Source organism: Monodelphis domestica, chromosome 4, assembly GCF_027887165.1.
Source record: "Monodelphis domestica isolate mMonDom1 chromosome 4, mMonDom1.pri, whole genome shotgun sequence".
Lineage (NCBI taxonomy): Eukaryota > Metazoa > Chordata > Mammalia > Didelphimorphia > Didelphidae > Monodelphis > Monodelphis domestica.
The window spans coordinates 383,288,173-383,306,106 of NC_077230.1; the positions used below are offsets into that span (position 1 = coordinate 383,288,173).

Here is a 17,934-nt window from a genome sequence, read left to right on the forward strand (position 1 = left end):
ACATTTCAGTCAGCTTCTCAACCGACCCTCTTCAGTTGACCAAAGCTCCCTTGACCAGATCCCCCAAAACCGCACCATTGAACAACTTGACGTCCCTCCTTCAATAGAGGAAGTCCAAAAAGCCATTAAACAAAGGAGTGCAGGCAAGGCACCCGGTAAAGACGGGATCCCAACCGAGGTGTACAAGGCCTTAAATGGAAAGGCACTCCAGGCATTCCACATAGTGCTGACCAGCATATGGGAAGAGGAAGACATGCCCCCAGAACTCAGAGATGCCTCCATCGTAGCTCTATACAAGAACAAAGGCACACAAGCAGCCTGTGACAACTACAGAGGCATCTCACTACTCTCCATTGCTGGAAAGATCCTCGCCCGTGTTATACTCAACAGACTCCTACCATCTGTTTCAGAGCAGAACCTGCCTGAGTCACAATGTGGTTTCCGACCAGATCGCAGCACCATCGACATGGTCTTCATGGTGAGGCAAATGCAGGAAAAATGCCTTGAGCAGAACCTGAGTCTCCACATTGTCTTCATAGACCTGACAAAGGCATTCGGCACAGTGAACAGGCATGCATTGTGGGTGATCCTTAGCAAGCTCGGTTGCCCAGCAAAATTCATCAAACTGATCCAGCTCTTATGTCGACATGACAGGGGAAGTCCTATCTGGTGGAGAGACTTCCGATCACTTCAACATCTCCAATGGCGTGAAACAAGGCTGTGTCCTCACTCCGGTACTATTCAACCTATACTTCACCCAAGTATTATGACATGCTGTGATGGATTTAGACCTGGGCGTCTACATCAAATACCATCTGGATGGCTCACTATTCGACCTTCGCCACCTGACTGCAAAAACAAAGACAACAGAGAGACTCATCCTGGAAGCTCTCTTTGCAGGTGACTGTGCTCTCATGGCCCACCAAGAAAATCATCTCCAAACCATTGTGGACAGGTTCTCTACAGCAACAAAACTGTTTGGCCTGACTATCAGCCTCAGCAAAACAGAGGTGCTGTTCCAACCTGCACCAGGGAGGCCAACGAACCAGCCGTGCATTACAATCGACGGCACACAGCTTTCTAACATCAACACTTTCAAGTACCTGGGCAGCACCATCGCCAACGACGGGTCCCTAGACCACGAGATCAATGCCAGGATCCAAAAGGCCAGCCAGGCACTCGGGCGGCTGCGTTCCAAAGTCCTCCAACATGGCGGTATAAGCACTGCGACGAAGCTCAAAGTGTACAACGCAGTGGTCCTCAGCTCGCTCCTGTACGGTTGTGAGACATGGACACTGTACCAGAAGCACATGAAACAGTTGGAGCAATTCTACCAACTCCTCCGGTCAATCATGAGGATCCGATGGCAGGACCGAATCACCAACCAGGAAGTCCTCGACAGAGCCAACTCCATCAGCATCGAAGTCCTGGTCCTCCAAATCCAGCTACGATGGTCTGGACACGTCATCCGCATGGACCCACAGCGAATACCAAGACAGGTATTCTATGGTGAACTGTCAGCTGGACTCAGGAAACAAGGCCGGCCGAAGAAAAGATTCAAGGATCAGCTAAAGTCCAACTTGAAGTGGGCTGGCATTACACCAAAGCAACTAGAACTCGCTGCCTCTGACAGAAGCAGCTGGCGAACCCACATTAACAAGGCCGCCACCACCTTTGAAGATGAGCGACGTCGACGTCTTGCCTCTGCGTGTGAACGCCGACACCAGGCCACAACCGCACCTCCTGTAACAACTGGCATCCCAGGCCCCATGTGCCACAAACTGTGCGCCTCAGCCTTTGGACTCCAAAGCTACATGAGGGTACATCAATAGATGATAATGCACAAAGACAATAGTCATTCTCGGTCACCGAGAGACTACCACTAGAGTGGGAAGATACACCCTAATGCATTATTGGTGAAGCTATCTAGCCATTATACTGAATCAATATAACTATTTTGGAAAGTCATTTTGAATTTATTCAAATAAAATTACTAAAATATCCATATCTTTTGACCCAGAGATTCCATTACTGGCTTATACCCCCATGGAGATAATTGTTAAGAAGAAAACCCTTGTATATATCAGAATATTTAATAGCAGAGGTAAAGTAAATTGCAAACAAAGTAGATAATCATCATCTAGGAAATGGCTAAACAAATTACATTACATGAATATGAAAGAATATTAATATGCTATAGAAAATACTGAATATGATTGAATGTAGAGAAGAATGAGATCTATACTGATGCAAAGTAAGCATAGAGTAGAAAACAGTATGCAAAATGGTCTAGCACTATAAATGGACAACCACTAAAAACATAAAAAAAAAGGAAAGGAAAGAAGAGAAGAGAAAAGGAAAGGGAAGTGCAAAATTATACAGAACCAGCATTGCTTGAAAAAGAGATATGAGGAGATACCTCTTTACAGGATATTCTGATAAATGTTTAAAACCTGACTTTCCAAAAAAGGTGGGCACATTTTAAAGCTTAATCTGAATTCTTTACATTTTCTCCATCACTTTCATAAATCTAGACAGTCAATCAAAATAAGAAATCAAGCACTGATTGGCTGATTTCTAAAGTTTAAGTGATCACAATTAAAATCTAAAAATCAACTTTTTCAAGCCAGTCTAATCTGGCCCCAGCATACCCCTGCTGCCTGCCAACCCCTGGGCAGAAGTGGGAGGTCCACAAATGAACATTTTGCCCATATTTTCAGCCTTTTTATGTATCTATAATTTATATTAATTTTTTCTTCTTTTTCTCATCTCAAAAAATACTGTTTGATATTTGTAATAGTTGTCTTATATGGATAGGAAGAGGGATACTGAAGGAAACTAGAAAGTTGTTAAAAAAAAAAGTACAGAGAAGACAACCTTTTTTTTTTTTAAGTGTATCAGTGAAAACAACTTGTAGAAAACTAACTGTCTTTTCCCCATCAGCCCTTTTGGCCACCCCACTGAAAATCCAGGGCACTGAAGAAGGCATTCGGATCTTCAGCAAGGTGAAGTTCTTTGATGTGGACTACATGAAGACCTCCTGGTACCACAAGTATGTCCTCCCTCCTCTGTAAAACAGGGTCTTTGGTATAGATGATTAACCATTAACATCCCCTCCAGCTTTAACTCTCTGGTAGCAAAAGAGAAAGAAGACAAGATGGAGAGAAAAGGGAATTCTATAAACGTTTTTCTTGGTTTGGAATGGAGTCTGTGACATTGGTTTCTGAGGGTCCAGATATAGCCAGAGTTAGAACCCAGGAAAAGTAGGAACCTGGGAAAGGAAGTTGTTCTCTTGCTTCATAGCATTGCTTCAGAGGTCCTAGCCAGGAATGTATGGAGAGGAACTTATTGATCATAGGATATTAGATTCAAAGGGATATGAGTCCAACCCTTTCATTAACAGAAGGGAAAACTGAGGCCCTAGAGAGGTTAAGAGACTTGTCTAGGGATAGCTACATGGCTCAGTGAAAGGAGATCCGGGTCTGGAGATGAGAAGTCCTGGGTTCAAATTTGGTTTAGATACTTCCTGGCTGGGTGAACCTGGGCAAGTCAGCCAATCCCAATTGCCTAGCCCTTACCATTCTTCTGCCTTGGAACCGATACTTAGTATAGATTCTAAAATAAAAGGTAAGGGTTTAAAAATGAATAAGACTTGTCTAGGAATTTACAACTAGTAATTTTGAACTCGGGTCTTTCTGCTTCCAAGTCTAGTGCCCTCTCTCCTACATGGATGACTCCCACCACCACCATCACCCTCTATTTAGCAAGAAAGCCAGACAATCTGATAATTCACCTAGCAATATTAGGGAGGAAATGAAGGGAGAATGGGAGGAGCTAGTCTTATAAAGCCCATACTGACATATCCAACCATCCCCAATCGGACAAATCACGTTAACCCTTTGTTTTCAGAGAAAAGCGACTGGAAAGCGGAGATCGGCTAAAGTCAGGCAGTACTTTGGATGAAATCTGGCTCCATATTCTAGACCCCAAAGACTCTGACAAGGGCAAATACACCCTAGAAATCTCAACTGGAAAAGACATTCGTAAACTGACAGCTGACTTGTCAGGTCAAGGTGAGCAGAACTTATCTGTCTGTCTGTTCATTGGTCTGTCCAAAAATGTATTCAGAAAAGCCTCTGGTCTTCTCTGGATCCCCATGTCCTCCTTTTCACCTCTTCCCATCTTGCTCATCTGGTCTTTATTCTTCTAAACAAGTGTTATCGTTGCTGTCACTCCCCATTCCCACTGCCACCCCCAATAAAACCTGCCTTTATAACAAAGAGATGCATTAAATGGCCACATTCACCATGCCAAGCAAGGCATGCTTCACTCCACACCTAGAACCCACCACCTCTCTGCCAAGTGATGGGTACCATGCTTTGTCCACCATGAGTCCTCTGAAGCTGGGACTGCAGAGAGATCAAGATTCAGAAGTCTTTTGATGTTACTCCTTTGGACATTATTGTGGCCATCGCTTAAAGCGTTCTCCTGCCCAAGACATCCCTTTAAGATAAAAGGAAGACATAAATCAAGGAAGTCAAGGATCCAGAGCAATAATAACCAGCATGTACAGAGCACTTGAAGGTTTGCAAAGCATTTTACAAATATTATCTCATTAGATCCTCACAGCCAGCCTGGGAGTTGGTGCTATTATGATCCCCATTTTATAGATGAGAAAACTGAGGCTGAGAGAGGTTGAATATCACACAGCTCATAAGTGTCTGAGGCAAGAGAGGAACTCAAATCTTCCCAACTCCAGGCTCATCTACGGTACTTCACCTTCTAATGCCTCAACGCATTAAGACATTTTTAAAGAGAATACATTAAAAGTATCTTGTCAGTTTTAAAATGCATTATTAAAAAGTTAGCTAACATTATTACCTTGTATTAATTGGTAGTAAAATGTTTTTATTGAAGGCTCTAAATTGGATGATCAGATTAAATGAGGCACCCACCCTCTCACCTATCTTTTCCTTCTACAGCTTTTGATGATGCACTGGCTGAACATCAGAGACTGAAGTAAGTTTCTACTGACATTTCATTCATTGATTCTTCTAGTCATTCAACAAACATTTCTAAGGCACCTACTGTGTGCCAAGTTCAATATTATTGGACTGGGGGAGGGGGGTAGGCAAAGAAACACAATGTTTCTTTGTTTAATGTTTAAATAAGATTGGGTACCTGTCATGAAATTCAGAGTCTAACAAACAAATAACACAATCAGAGAAAACCATAATACAAACATCATATCACAAATACATTAAAGAGAATAAAAGAAAGTTCCCTCTGAAGGTCAAGGAGAAAGGCCATTACCAGTGAGGTCAAGGAAGGCCTCCTGGAAGAGGTTCCATTTGAGCTGGGCTTTAAAGGATTGGTATGGGGCAGCTAAGTGGTTTAGTGGCTAGTGTGCCAGATCTGGAGTCGGGAGGTCCTGGGTTCAAATATGGCCTCAGACACTTCTTAGCTTTGTGGCTCTGGACAAGTCACTTAACCCAAAATGCCTAACCATTACCACTCTTCTGCCCTGGAACCAATATTTGTATCAATTCTAAGACAGAAGGTAAGAGTTGTTGGAGGTTGTTTTTAAGGGGGAGATTTATAGGAATTCAATAAGCAAAGAGGATATAGAGGCTATTCTGGCATCTGAAGAGCAGGAGCAAAGATCTAGAGGTGGGAGAATTCAAGGCATATATGGGGAGGGCAGGAGAAGGAGCCCTCATTTTCCAGTTTGGTTGGAGCACTAAGTATGTGGAGGGGAGTAATAAAAGAGAAGGCTTATAAGAAAGGTAGTATCATATCTTCTATCTAGAAAAGGACTTTACTGGACAATCTGTTCAACTCTCTCTTCTTAACAGATGAGGAAACTGATGGGTGAAGTGATTTAGCCTGGGTTATACAGTGTCTGAGATGGGTTTGAACCCAAGTCTTCCTGAGTCCACAGACAGTGATCCATTCATTATTCCATGCTTCCTTTCATAGTAGGGTAGTGCTAGTTTGTGTCCAGTCAAAGGAGTATGAACTTGACTCATTTGGTAATGGGGAGCCACTGAAGGTTTGGGGGCAGAAGAACATGACCAGATCCATATGTTCCCTAACCAAGCTTGGACCAGAGATATCCCCTTCCCTTTGCTGAGTAAATCTCTCTGCAAACTGCAAAGAAGTCTGGAGAACTGAGCTTTTATTGTCATTGTTATTGCTGGGGCTTTTAGATATGATTGCAGGATAGTTGACTTAATGAATGGAAACTCACTCCCTTTTCCCCCATTTCTGTTTTTCAGGCAGGCTGCAATCATAGAGAAGAGTAAGTCCATGGACTTTGACATTCCTTCCCATTCTTGTACTAGAGGCAAACACCCCCAAGGGAGAAAATGCCCCCAGGGCTGGCCATATCATCTCCCCTGTCATTCCTTATTCTTCCAGTGAGCTACCTGGAGGTGACAAATCATTCCACTGAAGAAACTGAGGGAGATGGTCAAACTGTGATCATTCCATCATTGTTAATTCATATGTCCCCAAAGCTCAATTATTCAAACTATAACTGAGAATCTGGAAGAAAACCCTAAAAAGGCAAGAGAAGAAACATTTAATAGGCATCTGCTATTCCAGGTCCTGTGCTGAGCAAGTGCTCTTATTATCCCCATTTTATAGTTGAGGAAACTAAGGTAGCCAGAAGTTAAATGACTTGCCCAAGGTCATACAGCTACTAAGTGTCTGAGGCTAGTCTTCCTGACTTTATGTCCAATTCTCTTTCTACTAAGCCTCTAAACACCTCATATAGTGATCACAAAGCCCATGGACCTTACTCACAGGAAAGTCCCTCAGGCCCCCAATCAGAGCTTGGTTATTTGTAGTTTATGCACAATTTAAATAAATTTAGTTATCTGCGTTCCCAGCTTCTGGCAGATTAGAAGCAGCAAATTTAAAAAAATCCAAAATCATCTTGCAGGTATTTTGGCAAGAGAGAAAAATGGCCATTGAGATCGTCAGGGAGAAAGAGTATATTAGGAGAGCTCAGAAAGCTTAGAGGGTTGGGGTCACCAAGCATGTGAGCAAAGAGCCCCTCATGCCTCAGGAGAACATCATCCATGTGCTCTGGCCAAAGGATCTGAGTTAGAATCTCAAGTCACTCCTCCCTAAAATATAGGAAGTTGGACAGATGGCCTCTGGGATCCATTCCAACCCTAACTCTATAATCCTATAGTCTACTACTATTTTGATGGCACCATACAGCTAATGGCCAAGACCTGTCCCATATTTGTTGCTGCTCAGTTGTTTCAGTCAAATCTAACTCTTCAAAATGACTGGGATTTTCATAGTAAAGATCCTGGAGTGATTGGCCATTTCCTTCTCCACCTCATTTTACAGATGAGGAAACCGAGGCAAAAAGAATTAAGTGACTTGCCCAGGGTAACATAGCTAATAAATGTCTCAGGTTAAATTTGAACTCAGAGCTTCCTGACCAGCCCAGTGCTCTATCTACTATGTCATATATACTAGCTTATTTTTGCTTTAAAACAGTCATTTAAGATTGATAGTTTATCCTTATTTTGCAGATGAAAAACTGAGGTCTACAGAGCAATGGGAATTGTCCTAAGGCCACATCAGATGCTGGGTCACCAAATCTAATTCTCGTCCTACTATCCCACACACTTCTTAAAAACTAAATGTTCGGGGGCAGCTAGGTGGCTCAGTGGATAAAGAGCTAGGTTTAGAAATAGGAGGTCCTGGGTTCAAATGTGACCTCAGACACATCTTAGCTGTGTGACCCTGGGCAAGTCATTGAACCCCAATAGTATAACCCTTACTGCCCTTCTGCCTGGGTACTGATATTTAATACTGAGATAATAAGACAGAAAGCAAACTAATGTTTGTAAATATAACCATGAATCACTACAGGAAAATTAAGTTATGTTCATTTGCATCAATTCACAACTGGACCAACTTTGTTACATGTGCCTATACTAGCATTGGGTTTTGTTTTCTTTTATCTTTGCCAATTGATAGTTGTTAGCCGGACTCTAGGAGGTTACCCTTCATTCTTGGTACACAAACAGCTTGTTTCCTTTATTTAACAGTTCTGCAAAATTTGTCAGTTTAAAAAAGTTTTAGTGCTTTAAAAAGCGAGCATAAGTCATCTGGAGAATTCATTTCTAGGGGACGAATATTCTAGCTAAAACCCAGATAAGCCAGGAATTTACGGTTAATTCCATTTGTTTTTTTCCAGATCGTGCCAAAGTTGTCAAAGGCCTGCCAGATGTCGCCACTATTATGGAGGATAAGGTAACAGTTCAGACAATTCTGAACACATTCTGCAGATCTATTTGGATTCTTCTAAAGTCAAAGAGTGTGTAAGCAGAAAGAGTCTGCAGAATGTTAGACCTGAGAGGGACCTGAGAACATAGGATGGTAGAACTAGATGGGACGATGGAGTACAGAATGTCACAGCTAAGTGGGGCCTCAGATAATGGAGAGGCAGAGCAAGGAGGGCTCTTTGAATGTAGAATGCCAATGGAGGAACTAGAAGAACAGAAAATATTAGAACTAAAATGGGTGTTAGAATAGGATAGAGAGGGGGCAGCTCGGCAGCTCAATGGATGGATAGCCAGATCTAGAGATGGGAGGTACTGGGTTCAAATCTGGCCTCAGATACTTCCCAGCTGGGTGACCCTGGGCAAGTCACTTGACCCCGATTGCCTAGCCCTTACCACTCTTCTGCCTTTGAACCAACTGATAAGATGGAAGGTAAGAGTTTAAAAAAAAAAAAAGAAGAAGAATGCAAAATCTAAAATGTTAGAGCTGGGCAGCTGGGTAGCACAATGGATGGAGAGCCAGATCTAGAGATGGGAGGTCCTGGGTTCAAATCTGGCCTCTGACACTTCCCAGCTGTGTGACCCTGGGCAAGTCTCTTAACCCCCATTGACTAGCCCTGACTACTCTTCTGCCTTTGAACCAATACACAGTATTGATTACAAGATTGAAGGTTTTATATATATATTTTTAAAATATATATAATATATATGTGATAGAGAATATTAGAGCTAGAAGGAACCATAAAACATGTAATATCAGAGTCAGGAGGGACCTTATATCATAGAATGTCAGAGATAGAAGGGCTCATGAAACATAAAATGTCAGAGATAGAAGGACTTCAGAAAATGGAATATTAGAGCTGGAAAAGAACTATAAATGTCCTGACTCCAAACCTAGCACTCCTCTTTCTCTCCCTCCTCCCACCCCCCTACCCTCCCCACCCTCCCCACCCCCGCTTCCCTATAGATGTAGATTCTCCCCTTTAGTGCTCACCTAGGAAGCAAGGTATGTTTCTCCATTTTGGAAGCGGACAGTTCCCAAGCTGACGCTGGGTTCTGGCTTATCTCTTACAACAGACCCTGTGTTTGACGTGCATCATCTCAGGAGATCCCTCCCCAGAAATCACCTGGCTGAAAAATGACCAGCCCGTGGCCTTCCATGACCGCTATCGGATGGAAGTAAAGGGGACTGTGGTCACCATCACCATTGAGAGAGTCTGCAGTGAAGACAGTGGACGCTACGGCATCTTCGTCAAGAACAAATACGGCTCTGAAACGGGGCTGGTCACTGTCAGTGTATTCAAGCATGGCGAAGAGCCCAAAGAGCTGAGGAAGCACAAATAGCCAGTTTTCAGAATGTCCAGCTGCTGGCTCAGACACCAGTGGAGACTATGTGGTGTAGTGGAAAGAAGACTGGACTTAGAGCCATGGCTGGAGGCCTCCTTGTTCTGTAACTCCCCCTCTCTGAATCTCAATTTTCTCATCTGCTAAATGGGGATAATAAAAATCGCATTGCCCCCCTTACTGGGTAACAATAAGAAATATGTTTGTAAATGAGAGTACTAAAATAGTTCAGAAAAAAATCTATCATTATAAGATTCATCACATAGGGTTTTTCCATATGAATCATGGAAATTGAGGGGGGATCATAGAATTTAGATGTCAATCCTGGTTCTGCCACTTATTGCCAATGTGACCTGGATTTCCTTTTCTTTAGTGTAAAAAGCTTTATTAAGTTCCTACCACGTTCCAGGCACTATTCTGGGGCTGATTTGAAGACAAAAACCAAAATGGTCCCTCAAGGAGCCCATGTACTAGATGGATACAGCATGCTCCAAGACAAGTAAGTGCCATCTATTCAAGGAGAGAGAGCTCACTAATGACTGAGAGGATGCGGGAAAGTGTCTTTTATAGAGGGCAGAAGCTGAGATGTGGCCTGAAGAAAGGTCAAGATGCTATAGGGCAGAAGTGAAGAGAGAATGGATTCAAGGCATGGAAATGGGAGAAGGCATGTCAAGTTCTGGAAACAGCTGGTAGGCATCCTCTGTAAAAGGAGGAAGGTCAGAATGGAGGATCTTTCAAGTCTCTTTAAGATCCAAATCCTCAGATTCTAGGGATAATCCTGGATCTTGAGACCCAGGGATTGCCTTATAGCCACAAATCAAGAAAGGAGAATTCTTAGCCTCCCTCCCTTAAATATGGATAGCTCATATTTTATGAACTTTTAACATTTCAAAGCTTTCCTTACAATAATTCTGTCAATGTGAATGTTTCTGTCCCCATTTTTTATATAAAACTCTAATTTCATTGATGAGGCTCTCCATCCAAGTGGTTTCCCTCCACCAATGCCAATATGAAACTATGTGACAATTTATAGTCTTAGAGAGTTGTCCAAGATACTGAGAGGTGAGGTGATTTGACCAGTCACCCAGTCATTAGAAATTGGGGGGGGGGGGTCTTGAACCCACGTCTTCCTTACTCCTGGATTTCCCCCTCTATCTCCTATGCCATGACTGCCTCTTGAGTATCCCTATTTCACAAATGAGGAAATTCAGATTAAGAGATATTTGCCAAAGATCCCATAATAATGAATGTTGGAGTCAGTACATAAACCCAGAGCCTCCTCATTAACTCTTTTGCACAATACATTAAGGCTGCCTTTAAATGCCATCTTCTCTTTCCTTTCCTGGCTGCCCCTGCTCTTCATCCAAACCTGATTCACCTGGATAAAAAGAATAGGAACTATACTTGCTATAGGAAACTCCCAAATGAGGAAGCTCTCTCTATCAATGCTGATCTGCACCATACTCTGGGAGAGTTGCCTAGAACATTGAAAAGTTAGGTGATTTGCCTCAGGGCCACAAAACCAAATGTATATCAGAGACCAGACTTGAATCTAGGTTTTTCTGGCTCTGTGGGCAGTCCACTATCCACTACACCACAATGAGAAACAGAAGAAAAAAGAAGAAGAAGAAGAAGAAGAAGAAGAAGAAGAAGAAGAAGAAGAAGAAGAAGAAGAAGAAGAAGAAGAAGAAGAAGAAGAAGAAGAAGAAGAAGAAGAAGAAGAAGAAGAAGAAGAAGAAGAAGAAGAAGACAGAAGAGAAAGAAAGAAAGAAAGAAAGAAAGAAAGAAAGAAAGAAAGAAAGAAAGAAAGAAAGAAAGAAAGAAAGAAAGAAAGAAAGAAAGAAAGAAAGAAAGAAAGAAAGAAAGAAAGAAAGAAAGAAAGAAAGAAAGAAAGAAAGACGTCTACATACCTATGTGTGTATGTGCCAGGCACTATATTAATTGATTTATAAATATTATCTGATCTTATCAAGATACCTATATTAAAAGAGATAACCCACTTAAAATAACCATAGATAGAATAAAATATCTGGGAGTATATGTGCTGAAACAAACCCAGGAACTACATGAACATAATTATAAAACACTTTTAAAACAATAAAGTCATATTTAAATAATTGGAGAAATATTACTGTTTATAGGTAGGCAGAGTCAATATAATTAAAATGACAGTCCTACCTAAACTAATCTACTTATTCAATGTCATGACAATTAAGTTACCAAAAAATTGTTTTATTGAACTAGAAAAAATAATAAACAAAATTCACTTAGAAAAACAAGTCAAGAATATCAAAGGAATTAATGAAAAATGTAAAGAAAGGAAGGAGGTCTAGCAATAACAAATTTTAAACCATTCTATAAAGCAAAAATCAAACTATCTGGTACTGACTGAAAAACAGAAAAAGTAGATCAGTGAAACAGAACAGACATACAACAAACATTAGTAAAAGGATTAAAGTTACTTTCTGTTTGACAAAAGTAAAGATCCAAGCTTTGAGGATAAGAATTCACTACTTGGTAAAAAAAATTGTTGGAAAAACTAGAAAGCAATCTGTCAAAAACTAGATATAGATCAATATTTTATACAATTTAACAAGATAAGACCAAAATAGAAACATGATCTAGACACAAAAGGAGATACCATGAGCAAATAAGAATAGGGAACCTACTACCTATCAAATTTATAGATAGGAGAAGAATTTATAAATAAACAAGAGATAGAAAGCATTGTGAGATGGATAATTATTATTATATTCAAATAGATAATTTTTATTACTTTAAAAGGTTTTTGTACAAATAAAATTAATGTAGCAAAGATTAAAAGGAAAGCAGAAAATTGGGAAGGGGTGGCATGATAGACAGTTTCCTTAATAGAGATATTTGGAGTCAAGAAATTCTAGATTCAAATCCCACCTCCTACATTTTCTGTCACCCTGGACATATCCAACACAATAAAGGGGAGAAAATTCTGGCTCTGAAGTTAGAGGAACTGGATTGAAACCTCATTTGAGCTATTTCCTATACATCTGATCTTAATCAATGTGAGACTCAGTTTCCTCATATGTCCAAATAAGAATATCTTCAAATCTTACCTCATAGGACTGTTGTAAAGCTCAAATGAAATGAAGTCTTTAAACTGTTTTGAAAAGTTCAGAGGATTAAGCAAAATTAAGCTATTTCTAACTGCAATCAGATTGTGAATTTGCTTGTTTCCTGCTTTGGATTTTCCAGGCATAACATATATGGGACTCCAAGAGACATCCATTCCCATGGGGTGACAGGGATGGAATATAAAAATGGGTCCCAGAGGGAAAAATGCCCAATGGAAAGCAGGATTGATTGTGAAAAACTATGAGGAACACTGTATAAATGAGAGGGCCAGAGCAACCCTCTCCATCTCCATCAAAGAGGACACACATGCTGCATATAGTAAGAGATATAGGTGTGTGCCAGATGAGGAAGAATTTCCCAAGCCAAGAGGAGGAAGACCTAGGATGAATAACTGGAAGATACAGGACAGATTTTTCTTTGGCTAGGAAAATTTAAGAGGATTCCTAGGACCTCCTGAGGGAAGACAGCCCAGAAACATAAAAGCAGATGAAGATATCACACAGTCACTTTGAATTCTGGGGAGAAAGCGCCCCATGTGAGCCCTCCCATTATAGTGCCGAGGTTGAGTCTATGGAAACTGGAGAGGACACACTTGATCGTCGTAATGACCCTATGAAGTAAGCACCATTTTATAGATGGGAACACTGAGACCCAGAGAGGGGAAGTGACTTACCCAAATTCAGACTCCCACACATTCTCAACTCACCTTCAATTACCTCTCCTCTCTTTAGAGGGCTGAAGGGGAGAGTACTAAATTCTTCCCAAAGCCTTCCTCTATGGAGGGCTCTCAAACTTCCTGGTACTCCCATACTCCTTCAGCAGCTTTGCTTGATTTTAATTCCATGGAATATCATGTCTCCACTCCAGGCACCCCCATGTTTTCCCCATACTGCTTTTCAACTTTCTTTTGTTTGTCTTCCCCCTTTAGATAGCAACCTCCTTGAGAGCAAGCACTGTGTTTGTATCCCCAGCTTACTTAGCATAGTGACTAGCACATAGTAGGCACTTAATTAACATTTATTGAAATGAATTAAGTTGAAAATTATTACTTCAACAAAAAGCTGAGGCTCAAAGCAGTTTTATAACCTGCATATGTGACTAATAAGTGTTAGAGAGAGGATCCAATCCATCCATCTATCAATAAGCATTTGTTAGAGACCTACTATGTGACAGGCTCTGGGCTGAGCACTGGAGATACCAAGGCAAAAGTTTCCTGCTCTAAAGGATGTGTATATACGCACATATATGGGCAGCTAAGTGGTATAGTAGATACAGTGCTGGTCCTGGAGTCAGGAAGACCTGAGTGCAAATCAGGTCTCCAATGCTTAGCAGTGATATGACCCTGATCGAGTAATTTAATCCTGTTTGCCGTAGTTCCCTCATGTATAAAATAAGCTGGAGAAGGAAATGGCAAACCAGTCCAGTATCTTTGCCAAGAAAACCCCAAATGGGGTCGCAAAGAGTCCAAAAATTGAACCATAACAAAAAACAATATGCAGAATATTCATATGTGTGGAAGGGGAGGGGAGGGGAGGGGAGGGGAGGGAAGGGAAGGGAAGGGAAGGGAAGGGAAGGGAAGGGAAGGGAAGGGAAGGGAAGGGAAGGGAAGGGAAGGGAAGGGAAGGGAAGGGAAGGGAAGGGAAGGGAAGGGAAGGGAAGGGAAGGGAAGGGAAGGAATTCTGAAGGCAAAGGTGATGAGGGAATATATTCCTGGCAAAAAATCATCTATGCAAAATTCAAACCCAGGTCTCTTCTAACTACAGGTCCAGTGCACTTTCCTTTGGGCCATACTGCCTCTCCCATTAAACCATCCTTGAATAATTTTTATTGACATTTAAGGCTCACCACCCAACAAAAAGAATGCAAGGAGCCTAGTGTATGCCCAGCCCTGAAGGAAAGCAAGAGAAGACCATATTGCCTAGAGTAAGCCTAGCATAATGGACAACACCTAAAGGGTGACTGGGGACAGGATTATGCCAGAGCCATAGGGATGGTGGGTTGATCCATGTGATAGCCAATTGGCATGCCTTTTCCAGAAGCAATGACAGTATTACTTGTGAAGTAGAGAGCCAGAGCTTAGGTTCAAGCCCCACCCACCCCATTCCCAACCACCCAGCATCATTGCCTAGAGGACTACCGACCAGTCACTTAACCTCCTAGACTTCTGGTCAACTTCATGAGATGCCAAGTTGAAGAGAAGGCACCTAACTGCATCAGCAAAAGGAGTTTCCTCACATGAGAGTTCCCAATGCCCAAGAAATCATATCTTCATATGCTATTGTGCTGAGAGGAAGGGATGAAAGAGAAGGCCAGTCTGAGTGGTGACAGGGGCAAACAGCAGCAGGGCAGGTGGGCACATGGTCTTCTGGATGGCTTCTTTAATGCAATGTAAAGTATGGTCCAACAAGGTAGACAGAAATAAGTACAAAGAAAAAGCCCAGACCAGGTAATAAGATACGTGTGAGAAGCAAGCATGCACGTCATTTGCTCCGGGGAAAATCAAGAAAGGCTTCCTGGACGGAAGAAGAGGTGGCAGTGGAAGAACGGAAGCCGGGAGGGGACTAGGGCCGAAGGGGATTAGGGCCAGGGCTGTGTCCCGAGACTCAGTGGGGCAGGGGTTCCGATGTGGTCCCCGGGGCAGGAGTCCGAAGCCTCAGCCGGGGGAGAACCGGCGGGGGATGCTGCCCCCCGAGTGGGAGGAAGATGAAGAACGGATGTCCTTGTTCTCCGCCTTCAAGAGGAGTCGGGAGGTGAACAGCACGGACTGGGATAGCAAGATAGGCTTCTGGGCACCGCTAGTGCTGAGCCACAGTCGCCGCCAGGGGGCGGTGCGTTTGCGCCTGCGCGACCTTCAGGAGGCCTTCCAGCGCAAGGGGAGCGTCCCGCTCGGGTTGGCCACAGTGCTTCAGGGATCTGCTCCGCCGAGGGGAGCTACCACGGGAGTCTGATTTCATGGCCAGTGTGGACAGCAGCTGGATTTCATGGGGTGTAGGTGTCTTCCTTTTGAAGCCTCTCAAATGGACTCTTTCTAATGTGCTAGGGGACAATGAAGTCCCTGCTGAAGAAGTGCTGGTGGCTGTGGAGCTGCTTAAGGAAAAAGCAGAGGATGTATATCGTCTGTATCAGAACTCTCCAATCTCCTCTCATCCTTTGGTGGCCCTATCAGAGTTGAGCACCTTCTGTGCTAGTTCCTGCCCAGATGAACGAACCTTCTATTTGGTATTGTTACAGCTGCAGAAAGAGAAGAGAGGCACTGTTTTAGAACAGAATGGTGAGAAAATTGTGAAGTTTGCCCGAGGGCTACATGCCAAGGTCTCCCCGGTAAATGATGTAGATGTCGGGGTGTACCAGTTGATGCAGAATGAACGGCTGCTCTCACGCAAGGTGGAGTCCCTGTCCCAGGAATCAGAGAGATGTAAAGAAGATGCCCGACAAGCATGTCAAGCTAGAAAGAAGCAACTGGCACTAAGGCATCAAGCAGAGGACAGAGAAGCGTATTGAAGCACTACATGCCAAGCTGGACACAGTACAAGGCATTCTTGATCGGATCTCTGCTTCCCAAACAGATCAGATGGTTTTTAATGACTATCAGGCTGGTGTCGGGGCCCTCAAACTTTCCATGAAGGAGTTCACAGTGGAAAAAGCAGAGAATCTGGTGGACCAGATCCAAGAGCTCTGTGATACCGAGGATGAAGTTTCTCAGACTCTGGCTGGGATGGGGATGAATGGCTTAGAGACAGTGAGGAGCCGGAGAAAGAACTGGATATCCTCCAGGACACCACCACTCAAGAACCTCTGGATCTGCCCGATACTCCCCACAAGCCATTCTTCTCCACCAATGTGCCTAATCCCAGCATTTCAGATGCTGAGCTTGAAGCTTAGCGCTGGAGAAACTATCCCTATCAGAAGCAGGTTTGCTTCCAAGCTATGAATCCTCCAAAAGAGAGCTGGAACCCATTCTCTAATGCTATCCCAGGACTTCCATATTAAGGAGAGATCAGGAGTGTGTGTTTGTACATAGTTATTTAATTGAAAAAAAAAAAACTCAGAATTTGATTGGATGGGGAAGAAGGACTATTCCATTTAGCCGGATACTACCAGTTGCTACGGAAGTTATTTATGGAAGTTATGCTCCAAAAGCTTGCTCCCAGCTGGTGTCATGGACCTGTCTGTCTTCTCATCTTTATAGTGCCACAATCTATGCCGTCCTGTGTTTGAGCTATTGTTCCATATAGCCTGCAGTCCTTGACTTTGGTCCAGTTATGTTTGTCTTCACCCACCAACTCCCCCTAGAATTTTGTTCCAGCCAACAAGGTGAGAGATTGCAGATCAGTTTTTCTCCCATTGGTTAGAGGGACTTGTCATCTTTACCTGTAAGTGTTTATAAGTTTACTTAAACAACTTATTCCTACCCATTTCCATTTTCACTGGTGAGGAGAATCAGACAAGTTTTATTCAAGGGGACTTAACTGCTGCTTCTTCAAGGAGAAAACACATTGCAAAAGTTTTTGCTCTTAATTATCATTGCATCAAGTTTTTTAGGCTCAGAAAAATTGTCACCCTAGAGTAATTCAGGGTGGTGACACCTTTGGCTCTTACTGACTCCCATTTCCTTTTGTGCAGAGGGGAAGAGAATTCTTCTTGGCCTTTGAATGGGGAGACTAGTCTCCCCTAGGTGGTGAGACCTAGGTGATTGTGGAGCCATCCTGTGTGAATTGTGGATGGCCAGGTCCCATCTCTTTTAATGTAAGTGGCTGCCCCTTTGCTCTGCCTTTGTTGGGATATGGTCAGAAGACCCTGAACAAATTACACAGCAAAAACTCCCTTCCATAAGGCTGTAAAACAAGAGTCAATTGTTTGCTCAAGTTTCAGACGAATTTTCTTTTGCCGATAGATCATTGCTGAAGGTAGGGAATCTGAGCCAATTTGTGCAATAGAAGCAGAAGGGTTTGCCCTTCTGCTGTACTGGTATATGCTGCCCACATTCTACTTATTTGTCAGAACATACACTACCTACTGTTGCCTCTTGATGCTGCAAAATTCCTGCTTATGTCTCTGCCCTTTGGTGAACTTGGGACAGGGTTCGAGCTGAGTGAAATAGTAGTCTGGAGAGGAGAAGATGGTGGCTACATTGCCACTATGGCTGCTGAAGAACAAATATTTCTGCCTA

The 17,934-nt window shown here is 42.7% G+C and overlaps 1 protein-coding gene and 1 pseudogene across 2 annotated transcripts in view; both read left to right on the plus strand.

Annotated features, from left to right (window-relative positions):
* Positions 1-11,383, plus strand: part of MYOM3 (myomesin 3) — an 87,386-nt gene extending 76,003 nt beyond the window's left edge. For both annotated transcript variants that reach the window (XM_016422088.2, XM_056795569.1), the window contains 6 exons: positions 2,944-3,052; positions 3,910-4,073; positions 4,983-5,019; positions 6,279-6,301; positions 8,225-8,280; positions 9,387-11,383. In XM_016422088.2, coding sequence (XP_016277574.2) covers positions 2,944-3,052; positions 3,910-4,073; positions 4,983-5,019; positions 6,279-6,301; positions 8,225-8,280; positions 9,387-9,653 — 656 coding nt within the window. In that variant the 3' untranslated portion in view covers positions 9,654-11,383. The remainder of the gene's footprint in view (positions 1-2,943; positions 3,053-3,909; positions 4,074-4,982; positions 5,020-6,278; positions 6,302-8,224; positions 8,281-9,386) is intronic.
* Positions 11,384-15,116: 3,733 nt separating this feature from the next.
* On the plus strand, positions 15,117-17,386 carry LOC100010493 (charged multivesicular body protein 7-like; annotated as a pseudogene).
* Positions 17,387-17,934: the final 548 nt, after the last annotated feature.